The sequence below is a fragment of the Bombyx mandarina genome, chromosome 08, assembly GCF_030267445.1.
Source record: "Bombyx mandarina strain Sakado chromosome 08, ASM3026744v2".
NCBI classification, from domain to species: Eukaryota; Metazoa; Arthropoda; class Insecta; order Lepidoptera; family Bombycidae; genus Bombyx; species Bombyx mandarina.
This window is the reverse complement of record NC_143215.1, coordinates 12,689,213-12,713,823: the sequence shown is the minus strand read 5'-3', so window position 1 is coordinate 12,713,823 and position 24,611 is coordinate 12,689,213. Positions and strand designations below refer to the sequence as shown.

The 24,611-nt window shown below is 35.1% G+C and overlaps 2 protein-coding genes across 26 annotated transcripts in view; both read left to right on the top strand.

The window, feature by feature from the left end:
* LOC114242919 (uncharacterized) overlaps nucleotides 1-22,596 on the top strand; it is a 49,795-nt gene extending 27,199 nt beyond the window's left edge. The window contains exons 2-28 of one of the 25 annotated variants that reach the window (XM_089729593.1): nucleotides 5,341-5,352; nucleotides 7,544-7,723; nucleotides 9,143-9,277; nucleotides 10,104-10,169; nucleotides 10,239-10,325; nucleotides 10,825-10,890; nucleotides 11,728-11,826; nucleotides 11,888-11,986; nucleotides 12,068-12,154; nucleotides 12,241-12,339; nucleotides 12,675-12,761; nucleotides 12,843-12,941; nucleotides 13,014-13,100; nucleotides 13,175-13,273; nucleotides 13,440-13,538; nucleotides 13,620-13,718; nucleotides 13,804-13,902; nucleotides 14,351-14,449; nucleotides 14,526-14,624; nucleotides 14,701-14,787; nucleotides 14,865-14,963; nucleotides 15,034-15,120; nucleotides 15,203-15,289; nucleotides 15,417-15,500; nucleotides 18,146-18,286; nucleotides 20,877-21,070; nucleotides 21,262-22,596. In XM_089729593.1, the coding sequence (XP_089585719.1) occupies nucleotides 5,341-5,352; nucleotides 7,544-7,723; nucleotides 9,143-9,277; nucleotides 10,104-10,169; nucleotides 10,239-10,325; nucleotides 10,825-10,890; nucleotides 11,728-11,826; nucleotides 11,888-11,986; nucleotides 12,068-12,154; nucleotides 12,241-12,339; nucleotides 12,675-12,761; nucleotides 12,843-12,941; nucleotides 13,014-13,100; nucleotides 13,175-13,273; nucleotides 13,440-13,538; nucleotides 13,620-13,718; nucleotides 13,804-13,902; nucleotides 14,351-14,449; nucleotides 14,526-14,624; nucleotides 14,701-14,787; nucleotides 14,865-14,963; nucleotides 15,034-15,120; nucleotides 15,203-15,289; nucleotides 15,417-15,500; nucleotides 18,146-18,286; nucleotides 20,877-21,070; nucleotides 21,262-21,351 (2,666 nt within the window). In that variant the 3' untranslated portion in view covers nucleotides 21,352-22,596. The remainder of the gene's footprint in view (nucleotides 1-5,340; nucleotides 5,353-7,543; nucleotides 7,724-9,142; nucleotides 9,278-10,103; nucleotides 10,170-10,238; nucleotides 10,326-10,824; nucleotides 10,891-11,727; nucleotides 11,827-11,887; nucleotides 11,987-12,067; nucleotides 12,155-12,240; nucleotides 12,340-12,674; nucleotides 12,762-12,842; nucleotides 12,942-13,013; nucleotides 13,101-13,174; nucleotides 13,274-13,439; nucleotides 13,539-13,619; nucleotides 13,719-13,803; nucleotides 13,903-14,350; nucleotides 14,450-14,525; nucleotides 14,625-14,700; nucleotides 14,788-14,864; nucleotides 14,964-15,033; nucleotides 15,121-15,202; nucleotides 15,290-15,416; nucleotides 15,501-18,145; nucleotides 18,287-20,876; nucleotides 21,071-21,261) is intronic. The other 24 variants (XM_028174232.2, XM_028174233.2, XM_028174234.2 and 21 more) reach the window with 24 other exon arrangements.
* An 878-nt stretch (nucleotides 22,597-23,474) lies between these two features.
* mRpS18A (mitochondrial ribosomal protein S18A) lies at nucleotides 23,475-24,476 on the top strand. Its single transcript, XM_028174286.2, has 3 exons — nucleotides 23,475-23,735; nucleotides 23,824-24,141; nucleotides 24,254-24,476. Exons 1-3 carry the CDS (start codon nucleotides 23,633-23,635, stop codon nucleotides 24,409-24,411), a joined length of 579 nt encoding a protein of 192 aa, XP_028030087.1. The 5' UTR covers nucleotides 23,475-23,632; the 3' UTR covers nucleotides 24,412-24,476.
* Nucleotides 24,477-24,611: the final 135 nt, after the last annotated feature.

Below are 24,611 nucleotides of genomic sequence, written 5' to 3'. Positions count from 1 at the left end.
TCGGGTTTACAAGGGGTCGCTCTACAACTGATGCAGGTGCTTATCTAATCAAAAATATATTTCAATCTTGGGAGGAATCGCATGATTGTCTTGGAATTTTCTGTGACTTATCCAAAGCATTTGACTGTGTTGAACATGAAACATTGGTGAGGAAACTACATCACTATGGTATTAGGGATGGTGCATTGGAACTTATTACTTCCTATTTATCAGGAAGGATACAAACAGTAGATGTGAAAGGAAATAGATCTTCAGGCACCACGTTGAAAATGGGTGTACCTCAGGGTTCCATTTTGGGTCCTTTTTTATTTCTAATATATATAAACGATTTGCCTAGTTTTATTGAGTCCCGTCACGAGGTCGTATTATTCGCAGATGATACATCTTTATTATTTAAAATTAAACGACAATTACAAGTCTATGACGAAGTGAATGATGCGATTTCGTGTGTGGTTCATTGGTTCCGTATCAATAACCTATTATTGAATAGTAAGAAAACGAAATGTATTAAATTTACTTTAAAATGTATTAAATCATCTTTAAATGTGAGACAAGTAGATAGTAATGTAATTGTTTCTGAGGAATCATTGGAGCTTGTTGAGTCAACCGTATTTCTTGGTATAACAGTGGACTCCAAACTGCAGTGGGGACCTCATATTCATAAAATGGCGAGTAAGCTTAGCTCTGCAGCATACGCAGTAAAAAAAATTAGAATGTTAACAAATGCGGACACGGCTCGTTTAGTTTACTTTAGTTACTTCCACAGTGTCATGTCCTATGGCATTTTGCTATGGGGCAATGCGGCCGATGTAGAAATGATATTTATTCTGCAGAAAAGAGCTATACGTGCTATTTATAACATGCACTCAAGGGAATCCCTGAGGAAAAAATTTAAAGAAATTAAAGTTCTCACTATGCCATCCCAGTACATCTTTGAAAATTTGATGTATGTTCGTAAACATATTGAGGAGTTTCCTAAGATGTCGGACATACATAATAGAAATACTAGGAACAAACACAAGCTTGTTGTGCCGATGAGTAGGTTACATAAGATACGAAATTCATTCGGGTGTTTGTCTGTGCGCCTGTACAACAAAATCCCACAAGATGTTCAGAACCTACATATACATAGGTTTAAGAAAACTATTAAAGAACATCTGTGCAATAAAGCTTACTATAAAGTCAATGATTATCTAGAAGATTGCACAAAGTGGGAATGAGTTGCTCGCTCCGGGAATTTCAATATTGTAAAATTGTTATGTTATAATTACTTATTGTAATATGAATATTTAAAAAAAATAAATATTTAAAATAAAAATAAAAATCGAATATTTAAAAAAAAAAAAAAAAAAAACATGCCCGCTGAGTTTCTTGCCAATTCTTCTCAGGACGGAGGCTAATTCTTGTGAATTGGCGGTAATTCTTTTGACGTTCAACAAGTATGTACTTTCATTTATGTTGAATAAAACTTTTTTGATTTGATTTGATTTGATTTGATTTGACTTAGTGCCAGTTTTTTAAAGTTCTTGATAGCTTTTTTTTTCCTACCTAAGCTGATAGCCTTGAGAGGCTATATCAGCGGAACCTTAACTAGTAGGTGAGCTCACGGGACTCAAACCTGACGACGTAGCTAACACGAACCCTAGCAAGAGCCGTGCTTCGCAGAATCTACCACCGGATCGGAAACGCGACCCACTGAGAAGATCCGGCGAGAAACTCAGTGGGCTGTGTCGGAGGGTTAATTTACTCGTCGAGCCCTTCGTCGCAAGCGACGGGTTCGACCAGAATGGTTACTGGTGCTTGAGGTACCTAAAAGCACCGTTAGTGGATCGGGAGGATCTCGATAGCGTAAAAGTTAGCTCATATTTAAATGGAATGGGTTCGGTTGCGTACGTTTGCCGCTAGGGGCGCTGTTCCAACTGCATACAAAATTGGGTTAACTTTTACGCTATCGAGAACGTTAAGAAACTCGCACTAAGAACACTGATGATACCGTTAACTTAGTATGCCTATATTATCGGTTACTGTATGTACCTACACCATAATTTAATTATTATTTTTCTTCCGGAGCAACAAAAAGTTTTCACACCTAGTTAATTTATAGTTATAAACGTGTGATGCTAAATTATCTATGGTCTTCACTACATACTAGGTTCGTTTACTGAAACACTACGCTCAAATACAGAAGTCACTATGCAAAGTGATTACAGACTGGAAAAAAAAGTGTTGAAAACCTCTTTAGTTGTTGATACTGAATTTCCTGTTCCTCCGGCTGGCCTAGTCTATGCCCAGTTGTGACAGAGCTTGGCGAACTTAAAGTTTAATATCAGAATTCATTATCATTTCTGTTCCTACAAGCTAAAAACGCATCCGCATTTCACACGGAAATATCTATAAAGATAACTAAAGAGTTTTATCGCGAAACACGATGTTTATATAGTAGTTACGTGGTAAATCCTAAAAATACTCATCGAATACCTACTGATATATGTGTACCAATTGGAAACTAGATAAGACTGTGTAGTATTCGGATTAATATTGCTTAACAACAAGCAAAAAAAAATTAAACCATAGATAATATGAGATAATAACTACAGCCTATCATTGAAAATTTACGTGTTATTTATAAATAAATACATAATATTATTTTATACCAATATTATTACTGTTTTCAATTATGTATAGGCGATTTAATAAAACGCTTGTGAATATGGTAATTTTCTTACTCACGGGTCGTTAAGTGTATTTATAATCTGTGCATGCGTCTGACTCTGTGACGTAAATATGGAGGGTATAGGTAAGGAAGACAATCTTGTATAGGGACAAGGGGAAAAAGTGTTCACCTACAAACAGCAAGGTATTGTTGGAAGACTCACCGAAATAGCGCTAGTGTAGGAAATGAAAATGATATTATAAATATAGTTGTTTTAAATAGAGTCACGTGTGCTGGGTTGAAAAATTTCATATTTTTTGTGATTTGTATAGTTAGATAATATGCAGTACATGTTTAAAATCTCAATTATTTATTTTTATTACTATTTACATAGCAAATGTTTCATTCCTTCTTAATTTAGTATCGTATATCGTATATGTAAGTAGTTTAGGGCGCTGTTTCTAAAATATTTCACTTGCTACTATGGCGCTTTCAACGGACGCTTTTTAACATACTGAGATGGTCCTCCTTTTTTTATTGCCCTTGTAAGCGGACGAGCAACCGGCCCCCATTCCCGATCCTGCGGACAGAATGGAAAGCAGTCGTCGTCGCCCCAAACACGTCATTTCGGGTCCTCCCGATCCACTAACGGTGCTTTTAGGTACCTCAAGCATCGGTCACCGTTTCGTCGAACCCGTCGCTTGCAACGAAGGGCTCGACGAGTAAATTAACCCTCAGACACAGCCCACTGAGTTTCTCGCCGGATCTTCTCAGTGGGTCGCGTTTCCGATCTGGTGATAGATTCTGCGAAGCACGACTCTTGATAGGGTTCGTATTAGCAACGACATCAGGTTAGAGCTCCGTGAGCTCACTTACTAGTTAAGGTTACGCTGAAATAGCCTCCCAAGCCTCTCAGCTTATATAGGAAAAAAAATAAAAAAAGCCCCACCTGATGGTCAGTGGTTACCGTCGCCCATAGACTTCAGCAATGCCAGGGGCAGAGCCAAGCCGCTTTCTACCATTAACTACTCTCCACAAAACCTACCACTATTCCGCCTACTTCTACCGCGAAACAGACATTCTGCATGGTTCGAAGCGTGCAACCTGAACGTTATGCCTCGAGTGAGCTTCGTTCGCTTTTTTGATGTCCATGGGCTCCAGCGACAAATACAGAACGTAATCTCTTCTATCGATATAACGCAGCAAAAAAGTTAAGTGTTTTTTTTTTAGATACCGGAAAACAGTATAAGTACCACGATCTAAATTTTAACGTTTTAAAATAGTGCGTTTAGTCGGTCGCACTGGGATCATTGCTCGGGCACTCTAGTTTCGTAACAATGATTGATGCTTCGAAATAAATACGAGTGAATCCCGCTAATGTACTCTGCGGTACTATTTATTCAGTTTTATCAGTGCGGTGATAATATTTTTATTATTATTATTGTTGCAGAAATTCGAATTTGTCGAAGTGTAGTGCCGTAGAGTTGGGGGAATTAATCTAAAATCTTTTATCTATCTCTATATATAAAAAAGGAGTGCTGTTCGTTAGTCTCGCTAAAACTCGAGAACGGCTGAACCGATTTGGCTAATTTGGTCTTGAATTATTTGTGGAAGTCCAGAGAAGGTTTAAAAGGTAGATAAATTATGAAAATGCTCGGAATTAAATAAAAATAACAATTTTGTTTGTTTTAAGTTTATTTTATATAAAAGTTTAGGTCTTTTATTTATCGATGGAGGCACTACGAAGTCTGCCGGGTCAGCTAGTTGTAAATAAATATATTTTTAATAAGTATAGGTAAATAAAAAAACTAAGATATATATTTTTTTTCATTAACACAGCGAAATAGTTATTTCTATTGTGCAATTGTGCTATAAGGAACAGCGTGAGTATTGTGGAAACATCTCGAAACTTTACATACGAAAACTACAGCGAAACATTAAATCATTCTTGCCTTTTTCAATTTTGATTAAAACAGTTGATGATTATTATTTAAAAAAAAAGTGCCAATATTTCTGCGAAGCGACAAATGCGATCTCATTTTGTAACATATGTATGTTTTCCGAAATATATTATATATTATGAATTATACATTATGTATTCAATCGATTAAACTGTTTGTTCCTCTATTCAACTCTATTGTATTAAAAAGTCTCGATAGCATTAGTAAAACATTCATTTTGTACATTCAAACAGCTGAAACCATTAAATAGTTTTCCCGTTTCCTCGTATCAAACGTAGCCTTGGCTAGACTACTCATTAAAATTGAATAAATACGTATGCTTAAATCGATTTCTTGTTTATTAACGATGTAGCTTGTAGTGTGCACGAGTTTTATCAAATTTTCACACTTGCATACATTAATTTTATTATAACGTTGGTTGGTTAGTAGAAAAACAATTCGAGATCATTGGAGAAACGGCACGCCTAGATCGTATTTCCACGGCAATTAATATCGAGCGCCATTTTGGAAAATTTCCTAAAGGAATTTGAGTGTCGATTTTGATACTTGAATTTCAATCGATATTCATGCATGCGGATGAAATTTATGAATACAACACTAATATTAGGGTAGTAGCTAATGGTATACATTCGCTAATGAAAGAACGTAGGTAGTTAATTAGAATTTTTGTATATTGAAAATGATTTTATAATGAATTTTGGTATCTATTTCCACGCATACCGAAAGACAAGAACCTTGGTGAGTTCTAAAAATTGTTACCATAAATATAAATTCGAACGTGTTTCACATACTTATTTAGCACATTCTCTATCGACTATTTTCAGGGATTGTTTATTTTTTACTAAAAACAAGACCACGCTAATTGTTTGTAACAACGTATGTCTGTTAAAACGTGTTGTTCTTTTTTTAAATCATTTATTCCTTGTTGTTGTCAAGATCACACGTAAATACTCGTTGAAATATATCAAAACTTCTTTCTAATTGTTTTGTGTCCGTTGTTAATTTGAACTGTCACTATGAGTGAGTATTGTTTTATCGATCACTTAATTTCCTTTTTTTTTATATATTTGTTACTGAGTACGTGTTAACATTACACACTTATTATAATTCGATAGTCATTGAGGTATTCTTTTGGTAACTCTAAACAAAAAACGAAATTAATATTACATACATATTTATTAATTTTCACGTATTAAACAAAAACAAGCGTGTTACATATTGAACGCGCCCACACGAGTACTGGAAACGTCAGATACTGGCGTGTGGGCGTACGTGGCTTTATGGTTAAAAATACATACTTTAGATCAAAATGAAAGTTACTCTGAAAAAAAAGAGGCAAGGTTTTTTGCATTAAGAAAATCTTATAAATGTTTTGACAACTATTGCAAAGGCATTTTGTTTTGAACAATAAAGTGACGTTATTAATAATAAATTATCTTTTTTATATGCAAAATTATAAATTGTTTTTAGAACATACGTATTTCTTTACTTGTATGTATGTATTAACATAACAGTTTGCATTCTTTAAAACAATTGGCTGCAATCACGGAGTTTGCCAACTACGCAGTATATTCTCTCAAAAGTTTTGTTCTCAATTTATTAAGGACGTGCAGTCGATGACAAATAATTAAAAAGCTTATTGATGTGGCTTTCTGTCGTCAGCAATTTTATATACATACTGAGAAAGATAATAGCGAAGTCGTTTGCAAAAAACGCACTGATGCAGTCCACACTCCATACTGCAGATGCACAATGAACTTTGTTATCTAAAAACTGTGTCCGTTTAATGTTACTTGTTTTTGAACGTCTCTTTCGCATTTTTTTTTAATTGTTTATATATATAAAACTTCTAAAATTCTGTTCATTGGGTCAAAAACTAAAATTCTCTATTCAATTCTGAATCTACCAATGAGGCGGTTCCACTGATACAGCAATGAGTCGTTAAATACGAAAATATGTATACGTCGTATTTTATGCGTCATTCTTGTTAACAGTGGCTTCCCGAAAAAATCGCGCGAATAAGCGCCGCCCGTTTGCGTTCAAACCTAGCCGGAACCAATAGAATGTTTCGCGCCAAAATGTTTGACATTGACGCATTGACTATTAAATCTTTGGTGTAGAAAATAACGAACATTATTAAGTGCTAGCAAATTATAAAATGGACGTGGTATTAAAACTCTATGTGCAAAATTCAAAATCACGAACCGGTTAATGTTGTGAATAAAAGAAAAAAATACTACAAATTAATTACGATAGTTTTGAAATAGATAAAAATGAAAAAAAAACGTATTAAAAACAAACAGCTGTTCGGTACGTGAACAAAATCACCTTGACCTGTTGTGTTCCACTAAAACATGTATAAAATCAATAATGGCATAACACGCAACAAACATCGCGATAAAGTGAATTTTTGTAGTGAAAATAAATTACTATTACCGTATATGTACGGAATAATTTATTCTAACAATTTATTTTGACTTTGACAAAATTTATCTACAAAAACGTATGCACAATATGCAAAGTTGAATTTAAAACTCGATCAAACTTGGATTATTTTGTCAGATGCTTTCATCAAACTAGATAAGACGGCTTATTGCGATCGTTCTTCTACTACAATATTGTCAATTTACACTTCCTCTACGAGTGCTAATCCGTCAATATTGGTGTATTTAGGACAATTATCGAGGAAAAAAGTAGTAGGTAGTTAAATAGATATAATTTTTTTTATCATTAAAAACGAAACTGATAAACAATAGAATTCGGGCAAAGTTCAAATCCTGTAATTGAATTTTTACGATAATTATGCGTGTAATATTTACTGAAACAATAATTGATACGTGAAATTAATCATTCGGATATATTTTGAATTCATCTAAATACAAATGTCTATCAAAAGTTGTTTTCTAAGACTTGATTATAACGTTAACAGGCGCATTTCGTAGCATCGGCGAGAAGACTGCATCTCTCTTCGACAGGAAGAAGAAGGATGCAGAGCAACTTGCCGCCGAGAAGGCACAGGAAGCCGCCCATGTTGTAGAAGACCAGGTCAAGAAGGCGGGCGAGCTCATTGGTGGAGCCGAGAAATCCGCCAACGATGCTGCTAGCTCAGGTAATATCAATTATACGCAATTAAATAAATCATATACCAGTGAGAGTCGTCGTGGCCTAAAGGATAAGACGTCCAGTCCATTCGTATCTAGCGATGCAACGGTGTTCGAATCCCGCAGGCGGGTACCAATTTTCCTAATCAAATACGTACTTAACAAATGTTCACGATTGACGGTGAAGGAATAACATCGTGTAATAAAAATCAAACCCGCAAAATTATAATTTGCGTAATTACTGGTGCTAGGACCTCTTGTGAGTCCGCGCGGGTGGGTACCACCACCCTGCCAATTTCAGCCGTGAAGCAGTAATGCGTTTCGGTTTGAAGGGTCTTGCAGCCGTTATAACTAGGTATACTTGAGACCTTAGAACTTATATCTCAAGGTGGGTGGCGCATTTTACGTTGGAGATGTCCTTGGGCTCCAGTAACCACTTAACACCAAGTGGGCTGTGAGCTCGTCCACCCATCTAAGCTATAAAAAAAAATCTTTTTATTCCCCACAAATCAACATAAACCACAGATGCCAACTAATGTAATATTGATAAGGTGTTTAATAAATTCATAACTCAAGAACCACTTGACAACTTGACATATTACAAGGAAACGACCTCGCCCAGTAGTAGATCTCTTGAAGATCGAACTTATGTAATGCGATACTGATTCGGATGTATCGATAAGATTAATAGACCAAATTTGCATTTGAGATTCTTCAATCAATAATCATATAAAAAAACAGTTTTGAATGTTTTGAAAAATTCAATGACGATAAAAAAAAACGCATTACGACATATCTACGACTCGTGATATCCGAAGAAAATACAAAGAATTGAAAGTATCAAGATTGTTGGTCTGTTATTTGGAAAGTACGTCTATTTTTAATTGACGTGGGCAAATGAGCTTAGAATGATGAGACCATCTGATATCTAAGAATATATAGGACACAGACACCTTGAGTGCTCTGGGCAACCTTGAATTCGATCTCTAAGTTTACATTGTTTAAAAATAAATGTACTTGTATAAATTTTTGTGACAACCTGATAGACTTGATACTATCTCAACGAAATACCAACTCAACTTCATACTATCATTCTATCATCGGTAAAGTGACCAGAAACTAATTAGAATTAAAATTGCGTATACAACTATTTCATAACCAAAAGAAAATTAAATGGATTAAGTAGCTTTTGGGACCAATGATAAGAATTTCATCGGCTTTATAAAGATTCAGATTGGTGTGAGAAAAAATACTTACATTTTGTCCGTAGCCTTCTGCGTTTTCTCCTTAACCGTCCTTTGTTTAATAGAACGAATCAAGCTTCGTCTGTTTTGCTAGTTGAAAAACATAATTTTTGTGATTTGGTAAAAGCACAAAATCGCATAATCTGATCTGTTAAAAATGTAAAAGTTTGCTTACGCCAACAGCTGCCGATGCAAAGCACTCCGCAATCGACGCCATCGACAAGGAACTTTCGAAGGTGTCGCTTGCAGCAGGAGAGGCTGCGGACGCCGCCAACAAAGCCGTAGCTGATGGGAAGAAGGTCCTTGACACTACAAAAGGTAAGGTTAGGATTAAGATACGAAATCGTAAGGAAATTATCGGGAAATAAAATTACTGTTACCAATAGCCTGTATAACCAATGGACTATGTGCTCATAATCCAGTGAGGAAGCAGCAGTTTGAAGAAGTCAAGGCGCGTAGAACAATTTTTTTTCCACATCCAAACTAATTAAGTGCAGTGCATGAACACATCGTAAGCACAGTAGATTCTTAAAATATTGTAGAATTCAGTATTAGAGTAGAAGTAGTCTAGGAAAAGTGAGACGAAGACGAGTAACTACTAGGGATGGAGGATAGTGAAGTAATCGCAGTCGCATAAAAGGTGATCAGACTGCAATCGCCTTAGGGTATCTGGCCTTAAAGGAAATATAAACTTTTGAAGTGAAGGCGGTTGTATGCTTAGCAGCACTAAGAGCAGCGTGGTATGCTCGCCTGCAATGGAAATATTAACGTTCCAAAAAACCCCTGTGAAGAAAGAATCAAAAGAACAGAATCAACCAGTGACTTTTTCAGTGGGTCGCGATTCCGATCCGGTGGTAAATTCAGCGAAGCACGGCTCTTGCTAGAGCTAATTTTAGCAATCTCTCTGTAGTTGCTATAGTCCTATTTATAGTTGCTATAGTTGCTATAGTTAGGCAATAACTACTTGGTAGAATTTGTTTTATAATAATAAAATCAATATAATTACATACGTAGTTCAGCACACACGCATTTTGAGTTTAATGAGAAACGCAATTTTTATTTGCTATCAAATTGCAGTAGATTGTTGTATTGAATATAGCCATTCCGTAGATAGTATAGCTTGCTTGGTTTTTCCTAATTCTAGATACATTGTCGACCACCGCCGACAATACCAAGAAGGCTGCCGAGTCCGCAATAAACACAGCTAAAGGTGAGTTCGAATTTAACGATATTGATTTAATTAGCTCGGAATCTTGAATATTATTTGCACCCTCCGTAGATACAGTCAGTAGTACATTGGAGAGTACTAAATCGGCTGCTCAGACCGCGGCGGAAACCGGAAAATCGTACATCGACACTGCCACAGGTGAAATGAAAAACCATACTAAAGGCATTATCTATTATTCCAATAACAGCTATATATTTGAAATAGAAATTATGTGACGCTTAATATATATTTTGGAAAATGATATAAGTTAAAAATCTACTATAAAACTGGGGCTTGTAACGATAGTTTGATTTGAAAGATTGTTCTGTGAAAGATTTTAAGTACTTCAGTAAAATGACAAAGATGATCAAGACCAGTCTATAGATTGGTAAAACAGTGAATTGTGCAGTATCACTAGACTATTATATTATCTGCACTAGAGTAATATATTATCATATTTCTCCAATATTAGCTTGAACGGTAATATTGTTTTTAATTGTGAGAATGCCTCTAGTATCGTTTTCTTTATTAATAAAAAATAAGGCATGCGCATTTTTTATTAGTAATGGTGCTGGAAACTTAACTTGCCGAGTTTCTTTTCTTTCTTTTTTTCTTTTTGATTTAAGTGTTTATTATTATGTTGTTTTATTATGTATAGAGAACACGAAATCGGCGGCCCAATCCGCATTCGATACAAGCAAGACGTTTGCGGCTAGCGCTAGAGGCAAGTTGTACCTTATCTGCTTACATTTAACGTGCAAAATGCATTAATTTTTATTTTTCGTTTAAAGCCTTTTCCTGTGTTAGATGCCGGACACAACGAAACGACACTAGAACATCTTAGTGTATCGATAACACGAAAACCAAACTTAATTGTTCCTCAAATATTGTTTTAATCACGTCGTCAATTGGTCAAACATTCCGAACTCAAAACTAACTCGGACTTGGATCCCTAATCACTGGACATCGAAGCTATTAATAACGAGGCGATCGTCAAAATTAAACTTTAAAAAAACCTATACACATATTCGTAGTAACACTATTATGATTGCTATAAAATTATAGTTTATCACTTATATAACACACCAAAGTAAAATATTTATTACGGGAATTGTAATTTATTATTTTTTATCAAAATAAGTTGGCAGTTCTTTTTTTCTACTTACTTGACACTTACCGTTATATTTTTGGTAATTTACATTATATATTTATAAATTATAGCCTGTGTGTTACTCAGGTGTGTCAGCTATATTATTGTAAAGTTTCATCAAAATCCATCATATATTTTTTGCGTGAAAGAGTAAGAAACATACATCCATACATTCTTACAAACTTTCGCGTTTATAATATTGGTATGATTCTCGTCTTACCCTTCAAAGCGAATACGGTTATGTCTATTAGATAATCGCTATCAACTAGATTTACTTAACTATAAACAAGATATTACTTAGCGCTTATGATTATCTAAAAAAGCACACAACCCTGTAATTAAGATGACGAAATCAATCGACGAAATCACCTATACAAAAAACACATCAAATTATGTGTTATTCTTTTGTAGACACAGTATCAAACACACTCCAGAGTACCGCTCAGGGTACAAAGAACGCTGCGAACATTGCATCGAACACAACAAAAACATACGTAGATAGTGCTAAAGGTATATTAGTAAATGTCGTGCGTCAATCACTAACTGTGTGTTTTGCTAATTAATGCTTTAGATACAGCGCAGGATTCGCTGCAAACAACATTAAATTCGTATGTGAGCGCTGCGTATTCCGCTATAGATATTGGCAGAACTTGCTTGGAAACCGCTAAAGGTATTTTCATTGTACTTGTGTGTAGTTTCGTTACGTAAGAAATGGTTGTTTTTTTTTTTAATTTAATTTCTTGTACTGTAGACACGCTAGCGAACACTGTAGACACTACAAAGAAAACAGCACAAAGCACTTACGAAACTGGAAAAACATACGTTGATTCCGCTAAAGGTAATCTGTTCACACGTTTGTATCATTATGTATATATTACGTTGTCGCTTTCATTGTTTTTTTATATGAGCAATCGCACTTTGTAGATACAGTACAAAACACGCTACAGAGCACAGTAGATACAGCTAAGAATGTCGCTAATACAACAGTGGAAACCGGGAAGGATTATGTTAATACGGCAAAAGGTAAACATAGTTTTTCTCTATTATTATCACCCCCAAAATCGTTTAGAAATGAATATTGTTAGTACAGGCTCAATCAACGATCACAAAATTGATCAGTGTTAATTTCAAATATAATCGCACGTATGTAATATGTTTTGTTTTGCGGTGACAGAGAAAGGCTGATAAAATGACATGACATGTAACTTAAAGCTAAACTACTTTAATATTGTAAGTACGTAACTGAACACATATCATATTACGATTTGAGAAATGAACGATCGGTTATATAAAATTCTAACTCGGTATTTTATTAGAGCTTAATATCATATTGCAATTCTCATCTTCTTATAATATAGATACCGTAGCGAGCACTGTAGACACTACGAAGAACGCTGCGGCATCTGCCGTTGAAAAGGGAGCTACTATTGTTGGTGCTGCCAAAGGTAGATTCATAATTTTGAACACAATTCCTTACCTAAGAATATATAAAAGCGATACCTTATTCATCCCTTAATTACTTTTAGACAATGTAGCAAGTACTGTATACAGTACAGTTGATTCTACAAAGAATGCGGCTGCATCTGTAGTTGATAAAGGTTCTTCGTTAATTGGCACAGCTAAAGGTAGATCCATAATTAGATCATGTATTTTTTGGTTTTTCGAATCTTTATTTACTTCAGCTTTGAATGTTGTAGACACTGTACAAAATACTGTAGACACGAGCAAAAACGTTGCTGCATCTGCCGTAGATAAAAGCACATCTTTCATTGGTGGAGCAAAAGGTAGTATTTTAATTGGCATTGTCTATATTGTCTGTTAGAATTTTGCAAGTAACTAGTTGATACATTTTTGGTAGATTCATTAACAAGCACAGTGCACATCGCAGTAGACACCACTAAGAATTTTGGGGCGGCTACTGTTGAGAAGGGTTCAGCTGCTATTGGCACTGCTAAAGGTAGGACGTAAAGAAATACTGAATCCTAATATCTTCTTATAAATTTTGGTACGATTTTAACAATTAAATAAAATTGAGATTTCACAAAATTACTAAAATCAATTACCGTGATTCGTGTAATAAATTTTATAATGCACTATGAATCATTTTGTCTCACCACCATTAGATACTGTAGCTCAAACTGTACACGCCACCGTAGATGCAACTAAAAATGTTGCGGCTAGCGCTATCGAGAAAGGCACAACTGCAATCGGTTCCGCCAAAGGTAATACATCAAAAATGCATCTTAAATAGTTTCATATATTATGTTGCTTTAGATATCCGCTAAGCATTTCACGTATTTTAGAAACCGTAGCAAACACTGTGAGCACAACTGTAGACGCAACAAAAAACGTTGCAGCAGCAGTAGTTGAAAAAGGTTCAACGATTGTGGGAACAGCAAAAGGTAGAATAACATTTGTCACTAATAAAATAGATTCATTTGTTATTCATAATGTATACATAACTAAGCTGTGATTAATTGTGATTAGATACGCTTGCAAACACCGTTCACACCACTGTAGATACTACGAAAAATGTAGCAGCATCGACCGTTGAAAAGGGCGCCTCTCTTATAGGCACTGCTAAAGGTGATTAGTTTCTTTGCCTTCACAATATACTGACTGAATATTAAAGATGAGATTAAATTCTAGAAATCGTAATTTGTACAATACTTTATTAGAAGAAACATTTGTAAAATATTCTGCGGAATTTAGTTCGATATTGGAAATCATTTTTTATTTTTGATAGTAGTAGTAAATAAAAAAAATAAAAAATAAGTAAAAGAATTTAGTAATTTTTTGGTTATTTTGAATTACTTCTTTGTTAGTTTCTGACAATTTTACTCATTAAATTTTATTATATTGTCGCAAGTGTAGTTTACCAAAGTAGATATTACAAATAATATAGCTATATATTTTCGAAAAAAATGTAAGCGTGAATAATCATTATCAGTATAAAGAAACAATATACTTATTTAGTGTTTCTCGCTTATCTGTTCGAATTCAATTGAGTAAATTGAGTGTATTTCAATTGTAGACACTGTAGCAACCACTCTAAACACAACCGTAGATGCTACGAAAAGTGTAGCGAGCTCTGCTGTAGAAAAAGGCACATCGTTAATCGGTACCGCAAAAGGTAGTTCGCTTTTTATATTTGCATTTAATTATTTTTTTGTAGTTTAAAAAGCTATTATTTTATTTTTATTTTGTAGACACAGTAGCAAACACGGTTAGTACTACAGTAGACACAACAAAAAACGTAGCAGCTTCTGCAGTTGAGAAAGGCACATCTTTCATTGAAACCGCCAAAGGTATATAAATAGTAAATACAATAAGAACGTTCATTCTAATCAAAGTAGATATTAATTTAATCAATGTATTTTATAGATACAGTCGCACAAACTGTAGATAAAACGAAAACTGTAGCTGCATCAGCAGTTGATACAAGCTTGTCTTATGCTGGCGCTGCTAAAGGTAGTAAAAATATATATGAGTTAGATTCTACTTCCACTTATTCGTTATTCTTATTGTTTTTATTATTATTATTGTAGACACCGTAGCAAATACAGTTCATAGCACAGTAAATTTGACCAAAAATGCAGCGGCTTCTACATATGACAAAGGAGCGGCGCTCGTTGACAGTGCTAAAGGTAGCGAAAATTATTAGATAGTTTTTTTTTTACTTTTCATTTTCGTTATTTGTTTATGTATTTATCGTAGGCACGTTGGCTAAAACCGTAGACGCAACGCAAAACGTAGCTGCAGCCGCTGCAGACAAAAGTGCCGCCCTATTTGAAAGCACTAAAGGTATATTTTTCATTAAATAGTACAAAGTAGAACACAGTCCGTTTGTTTAGTTTATTGAACATTACTTGTACATTTATTGTAGACACATTAGCGAGTACCGTTGAAAGTACAAAATCAACTGCCGGATCTGTATATGACAAAGGAGCATCGTATGTCGGCGCAGCCAAAGGTATCTTAGAACAGATTAATTAATTACGCTTAGAAATTTCGGTATTACATTTAGTGTTTAATATCGGGGTTGCATGTGGGTACTGTCATTTTCATTTCTTAATTTTTCCTTGCTAACTCTTCCGTAGATACAGTAGCAACCACTCTGTTTAATACCCAAGATTCTTCAGATTTAGCCGAGAGGCCAGAGGATGTCATCGAAGGTGCAAAAGGTACTAGTTTCTTATTTCGGCATGTTTTTCGCTTCGCTTTTGTTTCACGTTGTCCTTTTAATGCAGTGTTGCAGAGTGACCTTACTACTGTGAGGAGTTTGTCAATAGAGACTAATGGTAAAGTGCTTAATCAAACAGGTAACGCTTTTGAAAACAAAACTGTTTTACAGATATATTTTTAAACGTGACATACAGATTTTTGGCATAACTAAACTTTTTATATTTCCATTGAAACGATAGATATAGAAACAATTAAAAAAATATTTATTCTTCTGTGCAAATAAAACATTGGTGGGAGATTCAGCGAAGCACTACTTTTGCTATGGCTAGTATCAGCAAATTCACCAGGTTAGAGCCCCGTGAGCTCGCTTACACATTAGATGAACTTATATCCCATCGAGGTTACTAGGCTGGTAGGAAAAAAATAATAATATCACCATGTTAAATAAATGCTATGAGTCAAATTCGTGTGGCTGTTTGAAAACAGCGACCGCATTCATAAACTAAACGAGGGTCATGAACATTTTGACATTTCCGCGAACTTCATATAGCTGATGTACAATATATACACTGTATATAGGTACATCGCGATATTTTGAAACATGTACATAATATGTTTGATAAGGAATTTGTGATAGATGTTTGTCTGAAAATGGAATGGAACTACGTAGATCGGTTCATGTTTTTTTTGCGTTGATAAATTTGTGATGTAAATTTTATAGATGCAAATGTATCCGAGGCGATGATATTTATGTTTGTTTTGTCTATGGGCATTCGTTATGGCAAAGGTCACATTACTTATTAAACATCGGTTCATATTTTATAAAAAAATATTCATAGACAATATTACATTCTACTAGTTTGAACGCTTGTGGAAATTGCACGTGAATGGGATTGACACGGGCTAACTAAAAAGTCACGTGATGAAGCTTAGGTCAATTGTCAAGTGGGTGATACCCATCCGTTAAGTAAAACATTATATATCGAGGGGTGAAAATATATTTGGTTTTAGCGACATTTTTGCAACTTTACAGGAGGGGAGCCGTACAGAAGTTTAAAATTCCGGAAAAATATATAAAAAAAACTTCTTCAGCTATCTGTGAATGGAGTATACTTAGTTGTGATTCAATTAAAAACATTAAACTGTTGATGCTAATACCAAATAAAACGCATTTTTAATTTCAAAAATTAATTTCGCATATTGAGCGAAATGTGGCTTAAAACCAAATAACCTTGCACTCCTCAATATGTAGTGTATTTTATCCGGAAAAAATACGAAAATTTAATGGCGCTTAGGGTGACCTGTCAAAATTACCGTCCGGAATTTGATAAGGCATATTGAATCAAATTAATATTAATTATCATATCAAATAAATTAATATTAAGCAATGAATGAAATGTAATCAAATCTTAGCTGTATATATTTTTTTTTTTATATTTTAATGCACATATAATTGAGGTGACATCTGCCATGAACTTTTGTCAATTGTTCAATGTTTTGTATTGATGATCACTTTGTTGGTGCAACTTAATAAATAAATAAATAAATTAAGTTTAATATTATGAAAATTAACTCGTAATTTACCCTTGAAATAGTTCTTGAATAAGAAGCTGTCTTTATTTAGATATATTTATTGATGTGAATTCACTTAACATCGTTATTCTTTCGGTCTTTATCTGCAATATATGCCAATCGAAGAATATTTCAAAACATTATTTTATTAATTATTGAAATAACATAAGTGCTATTAACAGATAACATTGTTTGAGACGTGTTTTAACGTTTTAATTTGAAGTAATGTTGAAATAATTATAACAATTTTTTTTTTTTAAATTCTTTATTAATTAGTAGAAGTTTTTTTTTGAAGTTTGCAACGGCCCTAACCGATAACTTTTAAGATGTTGTTGGCTTTTTGAAGAATATAGTTTTGAAATCATAATTTTATCTGTTTTAGAATTATGTAATGAAAATTTGAGTATAAGTTATTGCTAGCGGTTCGTACCACATTTTTCGGGTTAGCAAAAGCATATGTCTATGAACTGCATAGCGTAATATTAACGTTACCAATCGTTAGGTCGTTCTGTTGTCAACAAAAAGAACAACAACAAACTAATTTTCACGTACGCAATATTATTATTATAGGATTATTATTATAAAATATTAAATGAGTATTGATTATTAAAGTACAATTATTTTTTATTGCTAATATTGGTGGACGAGCTCACGGTCCACCTGATGTTAAGTGGTTACCGGAGCCCATGGACATTTACGATGTAAATGCCGCCACCAACCTTGAGACATGAGTTTCTCAGTCTCTCTTTCAAGGCCTCACTTTTAACAGTACAACGGCTGCCCCACCCTTCAAACCGAAACGCATTTACTGCTTCACGGCAGAAATAGGCAGGGTGGTGGTGCCTACCCGTGCGGACTCGCATGACGTCCTGCCACCAGTAAAAAAGTAGTCTCACTTGATATTGATAGTTACTATATTTATCGTAAATATAATTTTGAAATACGAAACCTGAAGTCCAATTACAGATTTAACTAAAAGCGAATAGACATTTTAGTACAGCAGTGGTTGGACACGGGCTTAACATAGACAACATCGAGTCAGTCGTAAAAAGAAAAAAAAAATCTTCCACAGATACCATCAACACTACCGTAGACACTACGAAGAAGGCGGCAGAAGAAGCTAAGGCACAAGCGCTGAAGGCTGCCGAAGACGCCAAAGAGAAGGCGCGATTAGCAGCCGAAGCAGCCAAGCAAGAAGCCCAGAGAGTAGCCAGTAAGCTTTTTGTTACCCCCGAAACATGTCCAGCTTTTAACATCAACACCGCTCACAAGCGGCGTTTCATTTTTTGACGCCATTTATTTATCATATTCCCAGAACGGATTGGTGTTGTAAACAAATAGACACACAAAGAAGTTTTTTTTTAATTGCCAGTAAGCTTATTATTACCACCGAAACATGTCTAGCTTTTAACATTGCTACATCAACACCGCCCACAAGCGGCGTTTAATTTTATGGCGTCAATTATTTATCATATTTCCAGAACGGACTGGTATTGTAAAAGACACACAAATAAGTTTTTTTTATTTGTTTAGATGGGTGGACGAGCTCACAGCCCACCTGGTGTTAAGTAGTTACTACATCCCATAGACATCTACGACGTAAATGCGCCACCCACCTTGAGATATAAGTTCTAAGGTCTCAAGTATAGTTACAACGGCTGCCCCACCCTTCAAACCGAAACGAATTACTGCTTCACGGCTGAAATTGGCAGGGTGGTGGTACCTACCCCTGCGGACTCACAAGAGGTCCTACCACCGGTAATTACGCAAATTAAAATTTGCGGGTTTGATTTTTATTACACGATGTTATTCCTTCACCGTGGAAGTCAATCGTGAACATTTGTTAAGTACGTATTATATTTCATTAGGAAAATTGGTAGGTACCGTACCTGCGGGATTCGAAGCATCGCTAGATACGAATGCACCAGACGTCTTATCCTTTAGGCCACCACGACTTTTTTGAATATCTGGCTCCAAATTAAGATTCCCTGTACTGTAGGAACCAGTCTGATATGTACATACTCATATGCATATCTATATAAATATTAAACACCCAAACACAGAGCAAACAAATTTATTTGTCACACGAATCCTTGCTCGATTTGAGAATCGAACACTAATACCTGGGGCTCAGCAATCAACAGCTTTAACTACTACACCACTGGGTCACGTGATCGAATCCGACAGACTAGCGCAAGTTCTAATGACAATTTTTAATGTACATTCTATCGATTGAGAGATCTTTACGTTAAAATTTGAAGACATTATTGGATGAAGGGGTTAAGTATCATTTTTAAGATTTTTGAGTTTTCACATTGAATGAAGGTTTTATGTGCCTATAAATCGTATTAGATCTTAAAACTCCAGGTTTAAAGGCTATTTTTAGAAATTTTATGTGATGAAGGAGTTATGCAAAAAGAAAAAATACAAGTAACAAAAGTTTCTGGCCCAAATTTCTCATAATTAACAAACCGTACCATATCCTCATCATGTCCTCATTTTATCAGAGCAATGGAAGCAAAATAAAGATGGCCGCGATCAGCACACGTGTTTTGTTCACAGAGTACAATTTCATTATGGTAGTGCTTTTGTTCTCACGCTTGTTAAGTTATTTCACCTTGATAAATAAATGAGAGCACAAAACCAACAATTACGGTATCCGTAACCGTAAAATGAATTTTAATTATAGTATTTTCTTTGTCGTCGTCATCCGTGACCACGAAAACTGTAAAGTAAAACTGTAAACGTAAAAGTTTCTTTCTTCTTTTTCTTCTTCCCAGCATTTTCCTGGTCTAGTACCAGGATCCGCTTTCCTAAACTCCTCCACTTTGCCCGGTTTCCAGCATTCTTCTGAGTGAGATATTCTCCTTCATATCCGCCTATACCGTATTTATCCAAATTTTCTCGCTGGATCTTGGACCCGGTACGTAAAGGTTCAGACATCTATTTCCGACGTAGTCTGAGGGTCTGTGGTTTAGGTATGTGGCCGTACCATCGGATACGACTTCCATTATCTGCTATTCAATTTTGTTCAACAAAAACTTCAAAAACGGTTGATAGGCCATCATCCAAGGTTGTTGCATCGTGATAATTGCATTCAGAACAGTTTTGTCGTTTGGTCTCATACCAGTAGGCGCACTAAAATTTTATCCATGTTGTTTGTTGGATCAAGCATTAATAGATATTTGGTAGAAAAACACGCATTTTGATAAACTTCTAACAACTTCTAACTATACTGAGACCTTAGAACTTGTATCTCAAGGTGGGTGGCGCATTTACGTTGTAGATGTCTACGGGCTCCAGTAACCACTTAACACCAGGTAGGCCGTGAGCTCGTCCTCCCATCTAAGCAATAAAAAAATAAAAATAAAATGTAACGCCACGCATATGGCCTTTATATGGATAGTGGCGAGAAACCATTCGTACAAACAAAAACTCGTCATGTGCAATCGAACTTCCGATGATCCCGATCCACTAACGATGCTTTTAGGTACCTTGAGCACCGGTCATCGTTCTCGTCGAACCCGTCGCTTGCGACGAATGGCTCGGCGAGTTAATTAACCCACAGACACAGCCCACTGAGTTCCTCGCCTGATCTTCTCAGTGGGCCGCGTTTCCGATCCGGTAGTAGATTCTGCGAAGCACGGCTCTTGCTAGGGTTCGTGTTAGCATCGTCGTCAGGTTTGAGCCCCGTGAGCTCACCTACTAGTTAAGTTTACGCTGAAATACCCGCTCAAAGCTTAGGTAGGAAAAAAAATCCGATGATCGTTAAAATTGAACTGAAACATCGATGTTTTTCTCAGATGCTGCAGTGGAAGAGTCCAAGAAGGCAGCCGAGAAAGCCGCTGCTGACGCCAGCAATGCCGTCACCAGCACCGTGGACAACACTCTCAAGCGCGTCGAAGGAGCCGCCGACGAGGGTCTACGGAACGCGGGACAGGTCGTCGACGCCAAGATCAAGGACGCCGACAAGTACCTGAGCGAGAAACGTGATAACGTTAGTTTTGTGTATTCAGATCTTACTAGTGGTCCCGCAGTAGTCGAAATTCGACTATAAATAATTGAAATTATAAGTTTGAACATTATTATGGTTCTATTGTCAAAGACTATTATACTTCTATAGTCACAGATTGACATTATTATAATTGGAATTAATCAAATAAAATTTGAATTTATTTTAAATTCCAGTTGGTGACCGGCCTGTCATCGGCAGCTCACGATGCGTCCCAGAGCGCAGCCGGTCTGCTCAGCAAGGGTCTGACCGCCTTCCCCAAGTAGAGTGATCTGATTCAATTCTTCAACGCCCCAGCACCGAGCATTATGGAAAACTGACAGCAATTAAATAGGCTAAAAAACGTTGCAGCCAGTGACTTATATATAATGTTGCCAACGCTTAAAAGCATCCCCGACTATGCTTAGCGCTAAAACATGATTAAATAAATCCACAAATCACTTTAAAGTCATTGGAGTACAATAAACGTCATAATATATAACAATATTGTATATAAAAATATAATAAAAAATTCTGCAATTATTTATTTCATTAAATATCTATCTATCAAATAAACGTTCTGTTAGTTTTCCTCAAAACAAAATAAAACCACGTCATTATGTGTATACAGCACGTTATTATAAGTGTAATTTTTAATTTTAACATAGACCTTCGGCCACCAGTAGATCAGACCTTTTTTGCCATAATAGAAATCTCTTTGTTGAAACAAAGTGTTTTTTTTTTTGTTTTTCTGTTAACGACAAAGAAGCCTATTTGAGCAATGCAACTATTAAATATATTTTTTTACTTCATCAAACTTTTTACGTACCGGCAACGGTCTCATAGAGAAATAATTTTCAAATACAGAAATACCCATTACAAAATATTGATTTCGTTGTAAAAAAAACAATTTTACGAACGTTATAAATTTTTTAGTATTAGTATTACGTCACAAAAATGTAATCTCATTTCGGCCGATTATTCTAAGTGTATGTAGTCCTTAAGTTATATTTAGCATTTTCGTTGCATTTTATTCTAGAAATTTCACGAATGTTCTATGTAACAAAATACGCTGTAAAATGTAAAAAAATAAATAAAATTTGGTATTTTGATGATCAGCTTAGCTTTTTAGGAATTAAGAAGTTTCTCGTTTCTTATATTATATAGTAAATGCCTAATCTTTTTAAAAGTAATAATATGTCGATGTCCCATTGTGATAAAGCTTTGAGCCTAAAATATTACTGTTCAGTAGTATATTTTGTGACAAAAGTTTATAAATATACATATATATGTATATATTTTTCCCTACATTATTGAAAGATGGTTTGACAAAATTCTGCTTTTTATTTGTTTCATTTTACTAAATTTATATTCTTCTTGTTACGTAATGTTGGAAAAGTTTTGATTAAATTGCCATTTGTCAATTCAAGAAGGTTTGAAAACATATTATTTAAAAACACATATTATTGTAAATGTAATAACTTTATTTGTATGTTACTATGTGTTGTTTTAATAAACATATGCCATCCAAACATTTGTTTTCTGTTGAAGCTCCGTAGTCTTAGTGAAGATTAGGTTTTGTTTAAATAAAGCGATTTGGCACTTGTGTGCTTAATCCGAGTTTTTTAACGTTCTCGATAGCGTAAAAGTTATCAAAAATTTGTATGCAGTTGGAACAGCGCCCCTAGCGGCAAATGTAGACAAACGTCCCAACTCCATACAAAACTGAGCTACTTTTACGCTATCGAGAACGTTAAAAACTCACACTAAGCACACAGAACAAGCTTACAACTTACCTAGTGGTAAGTAATTATTATGGACATTGTGGATATTTCTACTTACCTAACTTCTGAGAGGTGGGGTCGAAGACAATTATATTGTATAATGGTAGTCCCAACATTCAAACAAAGAGAAATGACTGATTTGCTGCACCAATTAGTAAGGTGGTGGTAAACTACCCAAGTATGCTTCCGGCACACCCCACCGCCAGTAGGTTTTGAAGCATTAATGTGTTCCAGTTTGAAAAGTACAACCGTAGACGGCCAACACAATTGAGATCTCATGTCTTAAGTTGGATGGTAGGATTCACGTTATAATATGTACGGGTTACGGTAATCACTCGGTAACAAATGATCACAAATGATACTGCCCTGTCTGATATTCCTGTGATATTACTAAATTATATTGCCGCGTGCTTATATTGTGAGGGACGATGGATAACCTGAGGTATGTACGATTATGAACTAGTCCTCTATATAACATTCTAAGCGTATTGTTCTAAACAAACTTTTTGGATACTATTTCCTCATCTACCAAAATAACGAACAATTTTATTCTACCATTTTCTACCACCAGTTGCAAGGAAAAAGGACTATCGCAGGAATAATAAAACGTTTTCATGGCACTCAGCACTCTATACACGGCAAAGATTTCAGAAATGTTATACTAAAATATACCTAAACGGAACAAATTACGACACATTTTCTCTTTTTAGTTGTCTTTAAATCCATATTATCAATTCGTGTACGGTACCTAGTCTGTGTGTGATAAATCCTCCAGTAAATAAACATGGCGGGACTTGTAAGGTTAGGATACTCTTTAGCAAAAAAATCAATTTTATCCACCACTACTCGAGTTATATCAACTACAAACCAATTAAACATTAAAGAGAGTGAGTTATTATAGTCAATTTGATTACAAATTACATAATAACATAATCTACATACAGCTAATTTCGTTTCTAAAATAATTATTTTCAGTACGAGAACGCACTGAAGGAACTAATCTTGTTATTGAAGGAGTTACACTACCTTCACCCCGCACAGAACTGCTGGTAAGACCGCCAAATGTCACCCCACCGCTGCCGAATATAGATCTCTCGTTGACCAAACTTCCGTCTTCAGAGAAACCTCCATGTTATATGTGTGCATTAGGGTTGGACGTGAAACATACTGATGTACTTATCCTGAGTCAATTTGTAAGATCTGACGGTTGCATGCTACCGAAGCGCATCACGGGCTTGTGTAAAAGACAACAGAAAAAGATTGGAAAAATGGTTTCTATGGCGCAGAAAGCAGGTTTGTGGTTTCATTTGCTAATATGGTTACGTGTATGATATCTCATTTGTATGATTCTGCATCTTTTTGGCACTGAAAAGTAGCACTAGATAATTTTTATCAAACTTTACAGGTCTTATGATCAACTTAACTCCATCTAACTCTAAAAAAGATCCAACAAAAAGGAAAGAGTACAAGAAATTCAACACTTACTTTGATGAGACCACAATATTTAAGAAGAGGGAAATGCGGTGGACTGAGCGTTTCAAATTCAGGGCTAATGCTAAGTAGTTCTATTGAATTTATTATTATCTGTTAAAAATATAAGTGAATAAAGTAGTAGGTATATGGTAAAAGTGTTTTTAATTTTTCAGCGGTATTAAAATTTTTAACTGTCATTAGCTTAAATCATGTTAGACAGCAAATCGATGCCTCCAATGAACACTACTCTAACTCAAAATATTGAAATTTTCGTTTTTCACTCAAATCGC